The sequence below is a fragment of the Phocoena sinus genome, chromosome X (genome assembly GCF_008692025.1).
Source record: "Phocoena sinus isolate mPhoSin1 chromosome X, mPhoSin1.pri, whole genome shotgun sequence".
NCBI lineage: Eukaryota > Metazoa > Chordata > Mammalia > Artiodactyla > Phocoenidae > Phocoena > Phocoena sinus.
In genome coordinates, this window is record NC_045784.1 from 114695630 (window position 1) to 114713264 (window position 17635).

A 17635-nucleotide genomic window follows, 5' to 3' on the forward strand; every position below is an offset into this window, starting at 1 on the left:
AATGGATCCTGACAAGCTGATCCTAAAATTTATATAGAAGAGTCATGCACCAAGAATAGACAAAACAAGTTTGAAGAAGATCAATGGGGGGCAGATTCTCAACACTTATTATGTTAGAGCAACTAAAAGAGTTCTGTGGGATTGGCAGATGGATAAACAAATAGACCAGTGGAATCTAAAAGAGCCTAAAAACAACTCATATAAATCTATGAGAACTGGATATATGACAGAGGTTGATTATAAATCATGGAGGATATGACATAGACTATTCAATAAATGGTATTAAAATGATCCATGTGAGAAAAGATAAAAATTAGATTAACTTTCTTCAAATCCTACCTGAGAATCAGTTCAAAATGAGTTAAAGATCTAAATGTTAAAAGCAGAATTTCATAACATTTTGATGCAAATATAGAATATCTTTATGGTCTAAGAGTAAGGAAGAATCATTAATCACACCCAAAAACCTCAAAAAGTTTAAAAGAAAAGATGGATAAATGAGGCTGCGTTAAATATGAAAATGTCTATAGAAAAAAAACAACACTATAAAGTGAAAACAAGCCATATAGTGGGAGGAGATATTTGGCATGCAAAAATTGAAAAAGAAACAGCATCTAAAAGACATAAAACAAATCAATTTTTAAAAGGCAACCAGCCCAAAAGAAAAACGGGCAAAGATTACAAACAGGCAATAGACCCAAGAAACTAGAGCGATCTATAAATATATGAAAAGATGCTCAACCTCACTAGTATTCATGGAAATTAAGAAAAAGGAGACATGATTTTTACTTGTCGGATTGGCAAAAATTAAAACTCAAGAATTGTCAATGGTATGGTGTCGTGGGACCACATAGACTGGTGTCTGTTATTTGGTACAGACAGACACTTTGGAAAGTAATCTGCCAAGACCCAGAAAAACTAAAAGTGTGTGTACTCTTTACCTCGGCAATCCCACTCTACTATCTAAAAGGTACATACTCTGGAGAATTTGCCGCCTAGTGTACAAAGACACATGGACACCTGTGTTCACTGCAAGTTGTTTTTAATAGTAAAAAAAAAAAAAAAAAGGAAACAACATAAATATCCATCAATTGGGGAATGAATAAATGAAATGTGTCATGGTTGTACTATAGGTTATGGTTCAGCAGTGAAAACAAACTAGATCATTACGCACCCACGTGGATTGATCTCAAGAACATAATGCTGAATTTTCAAAGTACATACAAAACCATATAGTGTATTATTTACGGCCTGGAAGAAAATGTATCGAATTAAGGAAAATGGATGGACTAGAAGTGGGAGATTAAGGGAACTTTAACTTCTCCTGTAGTTTATTTTAAAAAATAAGCTATTTTAAAAACCTGTTCTATTAAACTATTCTATTTTTTTAATGGAAGACAAAGTAAATATAGTACTGTATTTCCACTCTGCGTGGCAAGTACACAAGTGTTTGCTATATTCCTCTCTATACTGTCCTGCATTTTTAAAGTTCTCAAGATAAATGAAAGATGTGGTGTCAGATGGTTCTGATAAATACTCAGTTTGAGGAACCACCCTATTAAGGACCTAGTAACTTTATACGTTAACCTTCCCAGGGACATTTTCACTTTTAAAGAAGGCTGCAGTGTTTAATCCAAAGGCAGAGGCACTGTGGTGTTTGCTGTCACTTCTGAATTGTGGGTTACTGAGTTTTGCAGGCAAAACTTCAAAGGGTATGATTTTCCTCCTATGTGCTAGTCCGGCAATTTGGATGCGTCGCCACCACTTTGACAGAATGATAGGTTTCCCTTAAGTTGGACAGCTCAGAGAGAGGGAACAGAGCACATCTCCCCACTTAATTATGCTTTCACTCTTTATCAATAAACCTGCATTTAAAACAACTCCACAGAAAATAAAATTTAGAGCAGGATTTATTGAAACACAGACACCTAGGTGCAAATAAATCCCGTCAACTTTTATTAAGCATTTGTTCTGTCTTGTTCACTAACCTTGAGTGGACTGAACACAATTTAAAGATTTCTTGGCTTGTCTGCAGAGTATCAAGACCTGTCTGTGGCTCTGAGACGCCTACTCCCTTCACCCCAATCAACTCAACCAGTTGTTTAAACTGCTCGAATCTTTCTTCAGCCACAGTTTTGAAGTGAGAGTCTTTTTATTGCTTTGGGCATGTTCCTTCTCCTCGCCAGTGCTCAGAATTTTAACTATGTAACTATTCAATTTCTCTCTGTGTCCTTACATGGGGGAGAAACGGGGATTTCTGTTCCACACAGCTTGGCAAAGGCTAGCAGGGAGTGAGAGATTACAGCCAGATGTACATCTGCATGTCAGCAGCAAGAAGGTCTGGGATGGTGCTTTTTCAATCAGAAGGGAGTCATTTTCCCCCTCAAAGGAGAGGGCCTCCTCCCTCTTATCAGATATTTGGCTGCTAGCTGCTCACTGATTAATTACTGAGGTTGCATCTCCACACAACTGGTCTTCTTAACAATTCTAGCAGGCTTCCAGTTCATTCCTGAATGTGCTTCTTATTTTTTTAAAGCATCCTCCTTTCCTAAAGCATACATTTGAAAAAAAGAAAAGAAAAAGAAAAACAGTTAAAAGAACAAAGCATAGATTTTAAACAAATAAAGTGATTCCACCACAATTTCTAATATTAGAAAATCAAGCACCAGTGGGAGAGTAGTTTCAGGGGCAGGGAAACATTTTGGGTACCCTTCAAATCAGAACACCAAGCCAATCACTTATTCTATTTGCATGTGAGGTATTATTCCATCTATCTTTTGGTTAATTCCAGAAATCCAGTTTATATTGGAAAGGTAAGGCAACACAGGCATCCCTTTTCTGTACCCCCAGCAGCCTGCCACACGCCCAGTAGAGATAGCATATCAAGTTCATTATTAGTAAGTTCCTTTTCTAGTTTGACTCTTTACTGAGAATTTCCATCTGTTTTCCAAGACAGATATATGAGGTGCACAATACAATCACTCCATGAAACCTAGCCTGGAAACTGCCTCTTGGGTCACATTCTCATTTCTAAGGCGCTCAACAAGCAATGCAGCCAGTATTAGGAGCAGTTGATTGTGAGAAGTATAATTATGGCTTCTCCAAGACGGGCTAAAGTCACAAGTATGGGCTGACAGTCCCTACGTTAACTAAGATCCCCTCTCTGTATCTGGGGAAAGACTGGAACTTGATAAATGAGCAGTAGCTCTGTGATGTCAACGACAATTAGCTCTGCAAAATTTGGGAGCAATCCAGTCGAAAATGTGTTTATTCAAGCTCTGAAAAGCTGCGCCTACCCATCGGACCTCCCCAGGTTCATCTCCCTCTACTCCCCCACGTAACACACACCTTGTGGGCCACTCCAACAATTCTAAACTGTGATACAACTGACAGATGATGTTCATAAGCGTGACACACTCCCGTGGGTGAACTCGGGGAATATACGATTCTCGGCATGCTGGCTGGTAATTAGACCCTTTTCTCTACCTCTCATTTTAAAACATACTGAAATGCAAGCGAGAGTGACGCTGCTATTATAAGGAGAACCTTGAATCCATTCCAACTTATAACTAAAGTAAATTTTGGTACGTTCACGATTATCAGTAACAAGTTATTGATGTCACACCTTACAGCCAATCATGACACATCAACTGTGGTTGACAGTGGCTACCCTTATCATATCGGTGACTGCCATGCTCTCTCATGTCTCTGAGGATGCTTTTCCCTCTGCTGTAAAAGGTCCTAAACCCCACATGGTAAATCCACAAAACAAGTTTGTTGATTGACTGAAGGAATGAATGAATGAAGTGCTTGCAACCTCAGATAAGCCTCCCACTGCGTTTATAATGTTCACACGTTGGGCCGCAGCCATGCATCAATGAAAAATAATATTCTGTTACAAATAGGAAAGTCAACTGTGATTATGGGCAATTTTCTTAACCAGAAAGCATTGAGTAGTAAGATGCTTTGCAGCTGTACCTTTTTATTAAGGGCTGTTTAAATAAACAAAACATGTTTGCCAGGAGAGGGTAAAAAGACGGATGCAAATTTCAGTCAGAAAATAGGTACATTCATTATTTCTTGCATTTGCCTTAAAATGTGCCCCTAAAACAGCAATTATCCTTGGATGTCATTTTTGAACAGCGACAGGGACCAGAAATAGTGACTTAATTTGGGCAGGAGTTTGCTGGGACATAATATGGCTACTGTGCCTGGAGTCTTCCTTGGTCATAAAAGCAGTAAGGAAGTATGACATAACGGTGTGATGGTGAATCACAGCCCAAGCCATTTTGGTTGGCAGAATTCGAAAGACAAACATTACTTCAGGAGCAGAGAAGACGTGCCTAATTCCCTCCGTGCCTGGGCTGGGATCTCTTCAGCTTGTGCCGGTCCTGGACTTAGGTGTGTCCACATGGACACGGGCCATGGGCGCAGGGGCCGGTATGGTCCAGCCAGGAGGTAGGTCTGCTAGGGATGTGAGGACTGGAAGGCCTGCCTCCAGATCCTCCCCTCCAGGGAAACCAGGCAGCCCAACTGAAGGAGATGGGCATCCTTACGGTGCCCTGTGGAGCCGGAGGGAGCGGGATTGCAGGAAGAGGAGAGGCTGGTCCCAGCCACTCTGCCTTGGAAATGATGGGCAGTTGAGCTGATTGCATTCGTGAATCTCTGCCATTTTTACCTCAGGCCAGCCCAAGGCACCTCCTCCTTCCCTTCTAAGGTCTCCCCTCTGGCTGCAGCTGTGGTCCAAATGGGCTTTGGTGCTCACCATAGGGGACCATAGCCTTGGGATGGAGCCTTCTTTCCTAGCTCGCTGCATCTTCAGGGCTCAGAAACCTCTATTCTCTTGTATCTTTTGTTTTACACTGACAGCCCCAGGCCATCGTCCTCTCCTACTTCTGTTTTCTCTATCTCTGCCCCTTTATGGAAATCAGCCGCCCTCTCATAGTAGGGTAGAACATAGTAGAATCCCAGCAAGGCTTTCACTGGAGCACTCATCTATTTACCAGGGCTCTTCCCCACTCTCATTCCTCACGCATACACCCCTAACCCCATCAATTCTCAAACGTTAATTTCAAAACAAATTGTGGTAACAGAACCCTAACGTAAAGTTCACCATTGTAACCATTTTAAGTGTACAGTTGAGTGGCATCACGTACATTCACGTTGTTGTGCGACCATCCATCTCCAGAACACTTTTCATCTTCCAGACTGAAACTCTGTACACATCAAACAATTTCCCTTCTCCCCCTACCTCAAGTCCCTAGCAGCTACCATCCTACTTTCTGTTTCAGTGAATTTGATGACTGCAGGTCCCTCCTGTAAGTGGAATCATACAGTATTTGTCTTTTTGTGACTGGCTCATTTCACTTAGCATAATGTTTTCAAGGTCCATCCATGTTCTAGCGTGTGTCAGAATTTCCTTCCTTTTTAAGGCTAAGTAGTGCTCTATTGTATGTGTATACTACTGATACATTTTGTTTATCCACTCATCCGTCAATGGACACTTGGGTTGTTTCCACCCTTCCAGACGTTCCTCTGAACTGTGGAAACACTAGGAATGAACATCGAAAGTGCTGAAGCTTTCAGATGTCCCATCCTCTGTTCTCCGGAATCCTCATCTTGATCATCACAGCCCTCTCCTATTGATCATGCAGATGGATTGCTAAGTGCCTGACAGACTTTATCATGTTCAATGTCCACAACAATGAAGTGAGGCAGGTGTTGCTCCCATTTTAGAGGGTGATTCTGAGACTAAGAGAAGCTAAGCTAAGCTAAGCTAGCAACTTGGCTCAGGTCAAAGAGTTAATAAGTAGCAGAGCTAGGATCTGAAAGCCCCACTCAGAACCGCCCCCTCTGGTGCTTACTCAAGGCCCAGGGGCCCTCTGCCACCAGTTGCTACCCCCTTCTGTTTGGTTTGGGGCGTGTTGGTTTCTTGGTTTTTTTTTTTTCCCCAGAGAGTTTTTCTTTCTTTTTTTTTTAAATTGAAGTATAGTTGATTTACAATGTTTTGTTAGTTTCTGGTGTACAGCAGTGTTATACACATATGTGTGTGTGTGTGTGTGTACGTATATTTTCTTTCTTTCTCATATTCTTTTCCATCACGGTCTATTAAAGGATTATTGAATATAGTTCCCTGCGCTATCCAGTAGGACCTTGTTGTTTGCCTGTTTTATATATGGTAATTTGTATCTGCTAATCCCAGACTCCTAATGTATTGTGTTGATTTTTGAGAGAAGTAGAGCTGATTCTACGCACTAACAGACCATTGACCACATGTACCTGGAAGGGCCTTTTGAGTCCTCAAATCCTGACCACCACCGCTACCACCCTATCTGTCTCTCTCTCTGTCTCTCTCTCTGTCTCGGCACGTGTACACACACCGTTCTGAAATCATTCAAATGTGGGGCTGCCGAGACTTCTCTATTGCTGTTTAAAGCAGTCAGTGAGCTTTATGGAGATGCCAGGATTTCGAAGACTGGCCTAGGAGACTAGGGACTCGATTCATGTTCTTGGATCTACAACTCTTCCACAAGCTATTTGTTTCATTTCTTCTCCTGAGGCGCTCTGTTCTTATCTACCTTGAATGGATTAAGTAAAGAGGTGCCCAGCATTTTTAAATGCTAGAAGAATTAGGCTTGAGGCTGTTGGCAGATGCTTACCTGTTAGTGTAGGTATGTCTTAGATACCTGAGTGACACCAGGCTCCACTAAGGAGAAAAAGGCCCCGGGGATTTTGTGGCTGAGACTGGGATACGTGTGTGGGGAGGGGGTACCCCATGGGGGTGAGGAAAGGCCCAGTGGGGTAGGAGTGTTGCAACCATCGAACACGAACTCCACTGCCTCACTTTTGCCAGGAGCTGACACAGTCCACGCTCTCTCTGACACTACCGCAAGGACTGGCCAGAGTGGCTGTGCACATGCCGGGACCCTGGGCAGCAGCAGGCCCAGCTGGGTAAACAGAAGTGCAGGAGCAAAACAAGCCAATAAATCATGGCTCGGCTGTAGCCTACCCTAGTCCCCTCCTCCCCCTTCCTTTTCAGCTCACCCGGGTCTCCATATGAAGCACATGGGCCCTGGTGTCCTTTGATCTATCTTCTCTCCCTTCTTTACAAGGGAGAAATGTATCTATAGGAGGGGTGAGCTCAGCTCCACCTGTGACCCGCTGCCAGAGTTCCTTGCAAGGAGCCACAAGCATCACACATTCAGCTGCTAATAGCAAAAAAGGGTGAGCAGACATGGAAACATAAGGTTGGCCTACGGTTAGGGGGCCCTGGGTGGTTGACCTTCACAGAGTTATGGAGACTAATGGGGCATGTTCTCCACTTCAAGCACTGGCACGTGGGCCACAGCCTGCCTACACTAAGCCCATAGGATGCTGCTAAGGACCAGAGCTGAGCTCAAACTCTACCTTCCTTTGCCTCACAGCTTGAGGTTTTTAGACGCTGCCCGTGCTCGAGTTTGGAGCTCTCACCTTTTTGAGATCCCGCATCCTGCTAGCAAATAGATATACCCTCCATTGTATGTCACTGATCCCCAGAAGACTTCTTCCTTCTGGAGGCCCACAGTGTCATGATCCACTGGATGACCTTCTGACTGCTGTATCTCTAGTGCCTAAGAGAGTGCTAACACATAATTGGTGCTGATTAAATACTTGTTGAGTGAATGACTGAATTGACATAGCGTAATGGTTAAGAGGTAGTCTCTGGAGTCAGACAGACCAGAATTCCAGCCCAGGTTCTGCCAGTTTGATCTTGGGAAAGATAACGTACCCTCCCTTGGCCTTGGTTTCCTTGTCTGTAAGATAATGATAACAGTATTGTAACAAGACTATTCACTACTATTATGATTTTGTATAACAACTGTAGGCAACTGGTCCAGATTACCAGGGGTGCTGAATTGAAGGTTCTGTGGTCTCATCCTGACTCGATGGAAGAGAGTGCTCTAAAGTCTGCTATGGTGAAGATGAGGGAAGTGGGAGCTTGCAGGAAATTTGCCTTCTCTGGTTTGGCTGGCCAAGCCCCAGCTATCTGGAGTAGTCTTCAGGGAGAAGTATATTACATACATACGACAGGTAGCTTTTATGAACCATGCAGGAAAAACATTTATGCCTTCAGTGGGGGCTCTCCCCTAGAGTGAGGGCAAGGGATGAGGGTAGGTCTGCCTACTAAAATTCTGAAATCATTCAAATAGCTCATTACTGGCCCAAGAGTTGGAAGTAGCATTCAGACTCCTCATCAAAGAGCTCCCTATTCTGAGTCCGCCATCAACAGAGAAGCAGACCCTCAATGGGAAGTCATTTCCCTATTCCTGAGTGGAATCTTTGGCTCTATAAGCAGAATGGCTGCCTTACCATGTGCCTGAGTTTGTCAAATGTCACACGCTATATTTCAAACATGTGAGTTGACATCATGTGAGCAATATTGCACTCATTTCCAACTCTATTTGAACTTCAAAGGAGATGTCAGCCTCATTGGCCCCACCTAAATGTGTGGTACTTTTGATCAACTGGTACCTGATGGCCAAGAAGACTTAGAGGCCCACGTGTAATTAGAAATGGAGCCAAGAAAGGGAATTTTTGACTAAAGGTAAATGAACCCAAGTTTTGGAAAGTTTGAGTTCAGCTGGAAACACAAAGCACATGAGGTCAGAGTAAGTCTTAAATTCTCTATCTGAAAACACTCAAATGACATCACCCTGAGTCTGGGAGTATCCTTGGGGTCTGGAGGAGTGTAAGCCAGGAAGCCTCCCTGGAAAAAAAAAATCTTCCCCACCTCCAAGTCTCTCCAGGGACTTTTAGCTCTCAACAAAGCTGTAGGGTGGGCTGGGCTATGAGGGGCACTGTAAGGGTGGGAGTAAACTTTTACTCCCACTCCCTGAGCCCGCTTCACCAAATGATGAACTTGCCTGTGTGCATTACTTGAAAATTACATAAACAGCACCGTGATCTCCAGAAATACCTCCTTGTTGGCCTCCAGCAAGTCCCCTTTTTTACAACTTTGGGGCTTGACATTCCTCATGCTCGGGGAATTTGGACAGACTTTAGGGAGACCTTAGCAAACAAGAACATGTGATTCAAGCAAATGGATGCCATCTGGCCAGTTAGCAAGGGTTATAGGCAAGGGACACCCAAAAGGGAAGCAGTTTTGAGAGTAGTCTGAGAGCGAAGGCCCCAGCTGAGGAGAAGAGACCTCAGAGATATTGTCCTGGGATCTGGCTACTTGAGGCAACTTGGGGCTGAGCACAGCAACAGAAAGGGGAGACTAGAGGGCAAGGAAGATAAATGGGAAGGCTTCCTTCCAAAGTCCTCCTTCTCTATCAGACAGAAGAGAGACAAAGCTGAAAAACTGCTCTCTTCCTTTCCTCTGCCCACCTCCCTCTCTTGCCAAATGAAAGGGGTACAAAGGGGCCTGTGAATAATTGTGTTTTACAGAAAGGCTAGGCCCCCTTTTTTACTTATAAAGAATTTGAATTAGTCATTCTCTAAATAGAAAGGATTTCACCCAAGTTATTTGCACTTCACACCTGGGCAAAAACTGCAGACAATATCCCTTATGAATATAGATTAAAAAAAACCCTCAACAAAATTCAGAACAGGTAAATCCATAGAGGCAGAAATTACATAAGTGGTTGACAAGGGCTAGGGAGAGGGGAGAATGAGGAGTGACTGCTTGATGTGTGTGGGGTTTCCTTCTGAGGTGATGAAAATGCTCTGAAACTAAATAGTGATGATGATTGCACAATACTGTGAATGTACTAAATGCCAGTGAGTTGGACACTTTGAAATGGCTGAAATGGTGAATTTTATGTATAGGTGTATTTTACCACAATAATAAAAAATCCTTAACAAAATACCAGCAATTATTGGTATATGAATTACATGAATTCGACAACATATAAAAAGGATTACATACAATGTCCATGTGGGATTTTTCCCATGAATTCAAGGTTGGTTCAAAATATGAAAATCAATCAATGTGATACACCATATTAATAGAACAAAGGACAAAACCCACATATTCATCTCAGTAGATGCAGGACAAGCATTTCACACAATCCAATGTCCTTTCATGATAAAAACATTCAAAAAACTAGAAATAGAAAGTAATTTCCTCAATCTGACAAAGGACATCTGTGAAAAACCCACAGCTAACATCAGATTTAATGGTGTAAAACTGAAAGCCTTCTCCCTAAGATCAGGAACAAGACAAGGATATCTACTCTTACCACTTCTATTCAACATTGTACTAGAGATTCTAGTCAGGCCAGTTAGGCAAGAGAAAGAAATAAACGGCATACATATTGGAAAGGAAGAAGTAAAAATATCCCTATTCACAGATAATATAATTTTGTACGCAGAAAATCCTAAAGAATCTACAAAAAAAACCATATTAGAGCTAGTAACATGTTCAACAAGGTTGCAGGATACAAGATCAATATACAAAAATCAATTTTACTACTATACACTAATAATAGACAAATTGAAAATCAAACAACAATTCCATTTGCAATAAAAAAATAATTAGGAATAAATTTAACAAAGGAAGTGTAAGAGTTGTGTACTGAAAACTATAAAACATCACTGAATGAAATAAAAGAAGCAATAAATAAATGAAAAGACATTCCTTGTTCATGGATTAGAAGACATAATATTGTTACAATGGCAATACTCCCCAAAACAATCTACAGATTCAGTGAAATCCCTAAAAAAATCCCAGCTGGCTTTTCTTGCAGAAATTGACATGATGATCCTAAAATTCATATGGAAATGGCAAGAGACCCAGAGCTAAAACTATAAAAACTAAAACTAAAACTCTTAGAAGAAAACATAGTTATAAACCTTCATGACCTTGAATTAGGTAATGGATCTCTAAATAGGACACCAAAAGCACAAGTGACAAAAGAAAAAAAAAAAGAGATACACAAAATTTTCGTGGACTACACGAAAATTTAAAACTTTCGTACTGCAAATTATACCATTCAGAAAGTGAAAAGACAACATGCAGAATGGGAGAAAATATTTGCAAATCATATATTTGATAAGGGACTTGTATCTAGAATATATATAGACCTCTTACAACTTAATAATAAAAGGACATATAATCCAATTAAAAGTGGGCAGAGGTCTGAATAGACATATTTCTCTAAAGAGGATATACAAATGGCCAATAAGTACATGAAAAATGCTCAAAATCATTTAGCCATCAAGGAAATCCAAATCAAAACCATGAAGAGATACCACTTTACACCCACTAGGATGGCTATAGTCAAAAAGACAGATTTTGCCAACAAGTATTGGCAAGGATGTGGAGAAATTGGAACACTCATATGCTACTGGTGGGAATGGAAAATGGTGCAGCCACTTTGGAAAACAGTCTGGCACTTCCTTAAAAGGTTAAACATAGAGTTATCATAAGACCCGAAAATTCCACTCCTAGATATATATACCCAAGAGAAATGAAAACATATGTCCACCCAAAAACTTGCATACAAATGTTCATAACAGCACTATTCACAATGACCAAAAGTAGAAACAACTCAAATGTTCATCAACTGATGAATGGATAAAGAAAATGAGGTACGTCCATACTATGGAATAGTATTCAGCCATAAAAACAATGAACCTTGAAAACACTGAGAAAAAGCGAAAAAGAAGACCCCCCCCAAAAGGCCACATATTACACTGTTGCATTTATATGAAATGCCCAGAATAGGAAAATCCATAGAAACAGAAAGATTAGTGGTTGCCAAGGGCTGGGGGGAAGGGAAAATGGGAAGTGACTGCTAATGTGTAAGGAATTTCTTTTTGGTGTGATGGAACTCTTCTGGAATTGGATAGTGGTAATGGTTGCGCCATGTTTAAAATATACTAAAACCACTGAATTTTATAGTTTAAAAGGGTGCATTTTATGGTACATGAATTATATTGCAATAAAAAATGGAAAAAAGTTGTTTTTGCTGGGAGATCACTCTGATATTTGGTATGGAACTCAAAGGAACTCATAGAATTATACGACAGTGTTATAATAAAAATTTTCAAGTCTCATCTCCTTATTTATATGAACAAGATTTCTCAGTCCTTATGTATATAAAGAAAATTAGAAATAGAATTGATGCTGAATAACTGTCTCTTTCTAGCAATATAGTAATATTTGTCCACGGATACCTGAAAAAAAGTCCCTTCCATTTCACTGAGATGCATTTAAATAAAAATATGCTTTTTGGGCTTCCCTGCTGGCGCAGTGGTTAAGAATCCACCTGCCAATGCAGAGGACATGGGTTCAAGCCCTGGTCTGGGAGGATTCCACATGCTGCGGAGCAACTAAGCCCGTGCGCTACAACTACTGAGCCTGCACTCTAGAGCCCATGAGCCACAACTACTCCGCCCACGAGCCTAGAGCCTGTGCTCCGCAGCAAGAGAAGCCACCACAATGAGAAGCCTGTACACTGCAACAAAGATTAGCCCCCGCTCACCGTAACTAGAGAAAGCCCGTGCACAGCAACAAAGACTCAGTGTATACAAAAATAAAAAATTTTTAAAAATGCTTTTTGTAACTGTTAATTATTTTCAAAACCTTTTAATACATTTATTTTGTTTTGATCATTTATGTACAGTAGTTATAATAATTTTAGTAGTGTTTTATGGATACAAGAAGTAAAAATTAATTTCACTTTATAAGTATATTTTTGTTACAGAGAAGTCTGATGTGGAAGCATTATATTTCACATATAAAAATGTATTACCTTAAGATAAAATTCTCTGAGGGAAATGAACTAAAAATACAGATTCAAGGAATAAAATGTTAAATGTTTAAAATGTTTATATGTTTTAAAATAAAATGATGGTGGGTAAAAATCACTGCGGTATTTGGTATTTAGAATACATTTAAAAGAGTGAAGTAACAGTATTATTTAAAATGCTGATATTTATAATAGATTGGAAATAACATGTTTGCAATTATTTACACTTATGATTTTAAAATTGTGTGATAAAAATGTGCAAGGGGACACTGTTATTAAAGGTCAGGAAACACTGAGAACGGCACAAATCATTTATGTGGTATTCTTGTCGAAAATATATAACCTTGATCTAATCATGAGAAAAAAATCAGACAACCCCAAATTGAGGGGCGTTCTACAAAGTAGCTGGCCAGTATCTTAAAAAGCATCAAGGTCATGAAAGACAGAACTGTTACAGATTGGAGGAGACTAAGGAGACATGACATCTGAATGCTATGTGGGATCCTGAAACAGAAAAAAAATCAGTGGAAAGACTGGGGAAATCAGAACAAACTCTGATGTTTAGTGTAATGGACTGAATGTCTGTGTCCCCCCTCCCCCAAATTCATATGTTGAAATCCTAATCCTCAATATGATGGTATTTGGAGGTGGGGCCTTTGGGAGGTGATTAGGTCATGGGGGTGGAGCCCTCGTGAATGGGATTAGTGCCCTTATAAAAGAGTCCCCAGAGAGCTCCCTTGCCCCTTCCACCATGGGAGGACACAGAGAGGATGGCAGTTTGCAACCCAGAGGAGGACTCACCAGAACCCAACCATGTGGGCACCCACTTATCAGGCCTCCAGCCTCCAGAACTGTGAAAAATAAATTTCTGTTGTTTATAAGCCACCCAGTCAACAGTACTTTATTACAGCAACCTGAGTGGACTGAAACATTTAGTTAGTATTATTGTACCAAAGTTAATTTCCTGGTTTTGATCACTGTATTATGGCTAAGTCAGTTGACATTAAGGAAAACTGGATGAAGGGTACACGGGAACTCTCTGTACTATTTTTTTGGTCAACTTTCATGTAAATCTAAAATTACTTCAAAATAAAAATTTAAAAATCTCAGGGGATTCTCAGGCAAAAGTGTTTGAAGATTATTGAGTTACATGAGTCACAGTGTCCATAAGATAAAAGCAAACCAGTGTAGCTTTTCCTGGTTCTAAGACCTGAGAGAAACTTCTCCCCCAGTGCCCTCACCACGCACTGATATGATAAGGTCCTCAGCATCCTCTTGCAGGAAACTGTGACAAGTCAGGCTCATTTTTCTTTCTGTAGGACTGCATTGTGTACTGAAAGGATACGTACATCCTTCTCAAGTGCATGTGCTCAATTTATTTTCTTTTCAGAAAAGTGTTTTTCCTGATTACAAAAGCAATATAAACTTCTAATAGAAATTTTACAAAGCAAAGATAACTACAAAGAAGAAAATTAAAATGCCTACAATTGCGCACCATGATGCGTATGTTGGGCTATTTCCTCCTTGTCTTTTTCCATGCGTGTATACACAATCTGTTGTTTTCTTTAAAAAATTAAAATACTGATCATCCTGTTGTTATTGTAACCTACTTTTGTTTATGATTACAATATAAGACCATCTCTCCAAATCATGACATATTTTCTTCTAACATTATTTATTTATGTATGTATGTATGTATTAAAGGTTATACACCACTTAGAGTTATCATGAAATATTTGCTATATTTCCCATGTTGTACAATATATCCTTGTAGCTTATTTTATACATAATAGTGTGTACCTCTTAATCCTCTACCCCTATATTGCTCTGTCCCCCTTCCCTCTCCCCACTGGTAACCACTAGTTTGTTCTCTATGAGTCTGTTTCTGTTTTGTTATATACATTCTTTTGTTTTATATTTTAGAGTCCATATATAAGTTATATCATACAGTATTTGTCTTTCTCTGTCTGACATTTCACTTAGCATCATGCCCTCCAAGATCATCCACATTGCTGCAAATGGCATTATTTCATTCTTTTTTATGGCTGAGTAGTATTCCATTGTGTGTGTGTGTGTGTGTGTGTGTGTGTGTGTGTGTGTGTGTGTGTATATATATATACCACATCTTTTTTATCGATTCACCTGTTGATGGACGCTTAGGTTGCTTCCATATCTTGGCAATTGTAAATAATGCTGCTATGAACACTCAGATGCGTGTACCTCTTCCAAGTAGTGTTTTTGTTTTTTTCAGATATATACCCAGGAGTTGAATTGCTGGGTCATATGGTAGTTCTATTTTCAGTATTTGAGAAACCTCCACACTATTTTCCACAGTGGCTGCACCAATTTACATTCCCACCAACAATATATGGGGGTTCCCTTTTCTCCACATCCTCGCCAACATTTGTTATTTGTGGTCTTTTTGATGACAGCCATTCTGACAGGTGTGAGGTGATAGCTCATTGTGTTTTTAATTTGCATTTCCCTGATGATTAGCGATGTTGAGCATCTTTTTATGTGCCTGTTGGCCATCTGCATTTCCTGGAAAAATGTAAATGTCTATTCAGTTCTTCTGCCCATTTTTTAATTGGGTTATTTTTTGATGTTGAGTTGTATCAACTGTTTATATATGTTGTCTCCAACATCATTTAAAATCATGAGATAAAATTCTGTTGTGTGGATGGTTCAAAATTGATGTTACTGGCCCCCCATTACTGGACCATGTGCTTGTCAACCATACAAAGGTAGGGACTCTGTCCCTGACAGAGTCTCTGCACTCGGGGTAGACACTTAGACCAGGACAGGTGGACCAACACATGATTTATGGCTATTAAATGCAAAAGAAGATGGGGTTTCTGCTTTACCAAAACATAAGCAGGCCCCAGAATATTGCTGTTTCTAGTGGATAGTGGTGGGCTGTGTATTATCTCCTTGCACTTCTGTTTAGAAAAAAGTTTTCAAGTATATCTCCAAATACCATGTATAATATGTGTAAAATATGTATAATTTTAATATATTTATTTATATATTTTATCAATGCATTTATATATAATATAATGCATTTATATATATTTATCAATGCATTATATATTTTATCAATGCATTTATACTTTGTAAATATATTTCTAGTTTACAAATTATATTAATGTACTATAAACTAATATAATAATTGAGGACATTCTATAACCTATACAAAAATAGAAAATTACTTATAAATTATGGGTATATTAATAATTTGTAAATTATAAACTAAGCTTAGTGTGTATGTTCTACATCATAAAGCATACATAGAAAATAGAAATTTAGGGAATTTCCTGGCGGTCCAGTGGTTAAACTTCACGCTTCCAATGCAGCGGGTGTGAGTTCGATCCCTGGTTGGGGAACTAAGATCCCACATGCTGCACTAAGACCCCACAGGCTGGTGCGGCCGAAAAAAGAAAAAAAAAAAAGAAAATAGAAATTTTAAAGTGATTGAAAAACAGACAATGGAATTAGAAGTTCTAACATTTTCTTCCCACACCTCAATGTGCATACCCTACTTTGGAGATCAGTGAACGGGGAGATCTTCAACTTAATCCATTTCTTTGGAAAGAGAGGCAGCAAGTAACTTTTCATAACACCTTCAAATAGCTTCTGACAGAGTCTGCAGTCAGGAAGTCCATCTCAAACCCTCTTGGACCCCTCCAGGCATTTCAGATTGACTCCTGCAGAGGTCTGCTGATCTTGGTGCCACATGGCTCTTGGTTACATGGCTGATGTGTTGTCTATTGACTTTAGATTGTTGGAGCTGGTAGGCAAGAGGCGGGTCATTAATCAGTCCAGCACTTAGCATGCTGTTAGCTTTCATTGTTACAGGCCACTGTGATTTGCAGACCAAACACTGGCCCTGGAGTCAGAACACATGGGTTTTAGTCCTTCCTCTGCTCCTTGCTTAGTTGTGTGACCTTGGCCAAGCCAATTTATCTCTCTGAAGGAAGTCACAGTGAGCCACAGGAGGCAGTATCACCATGTAGAAGAGACAAGCCCTAGAATCAGGCAGACCTGACTCAAATCTCAGCTCTGCCCCTTGGGTTCCATGCAGTTTGGGGCCAGCTGATCTTCTCTTGGCCTCCATGTTCTCATTTTTAATTGGGGGGGATAATAATAATACGTATCTCACAGGCTTGTGAAATTTTGTGAAAGTTACTAGAATAGTACTCAGTAAACGTGTGCTAAATTTGACTCATTTAAAGGTAAGCAAAGGGGCTTCCCTGGTGGCACAGTGGTTAAGAATCTGCCTGCCAATCCAGGGGACACGGGTTCGAGCCCTGGTCCGGGAAGATCCCACATGCTGCAGAGCAACTAAGCCCGTGTGCCACAACTACTAAGCCTGCGCTCTAGAGCCTGTGAGCGACGACTACTGAGCCCATGTGCCACAACTACTGAAGCCCACGTGCCTAGAGCCCGTGCTCCACAACAAGAGAAGCCACCGCAGTGAGAAGCCCACGCACACCGCAACGAAGAGTAGCCCCTGCTCACCACAACTAGAAAAAGCCCTCGCACAGCAATGAAAACCCAACGCAGCCAAAAATAAAATAAATACAAAATAAATTAATTTAAAAAAATAAATAAAGGTAAGCAAAATTACCTTTTTGTCAGAGTCCTCCAAAATCATCTGTTCCAACCCCCTCGCCCCACAAATGAGCATACTGAGGACAAGATCTGGGGAAGGGGGCATGTCCAAGGCCACCCCTGAGTTCCATCTCTTCTATACAGTTAGCAGACCTGGATTACCATTAGGGTGTTACCACTATCTCCAAGTGAATTCCCTTTAAACACCACTTTGCTTGTGATAGATGTTTGATAGATACTTTTCTACATATGAGGAAAGGGAAGGGCAGAGCAGGGCAGGGAAGGGA

General features: G+C 40.4%; 1 protein-coding gene across 1 annotated transcript in view; it reads right to left on the bottom strand.

The window, feature by feature from the left end:
- Nucleotides 1-1025: 1025 nt before the first annotated feature.
- Nucleotides 1026-17635, bottom strand: part of FAM122B (family with sequence similarity 122B) — an 82002-nt gene continuing 65392 nt past the window's right edge. The window contains exon 10 of the mRNA XM_032620001.1: nucleotides 1026-2548. Within this exon, the coding sequence (XP_032475892.1) occupies nucleotides 2488-2548 (61 nt within the window). The 3' untranslated portion in view covers nucleotides 1026-2487. The remainder of the gene's footprint in view (nucleotides 2549-17635) is intronic.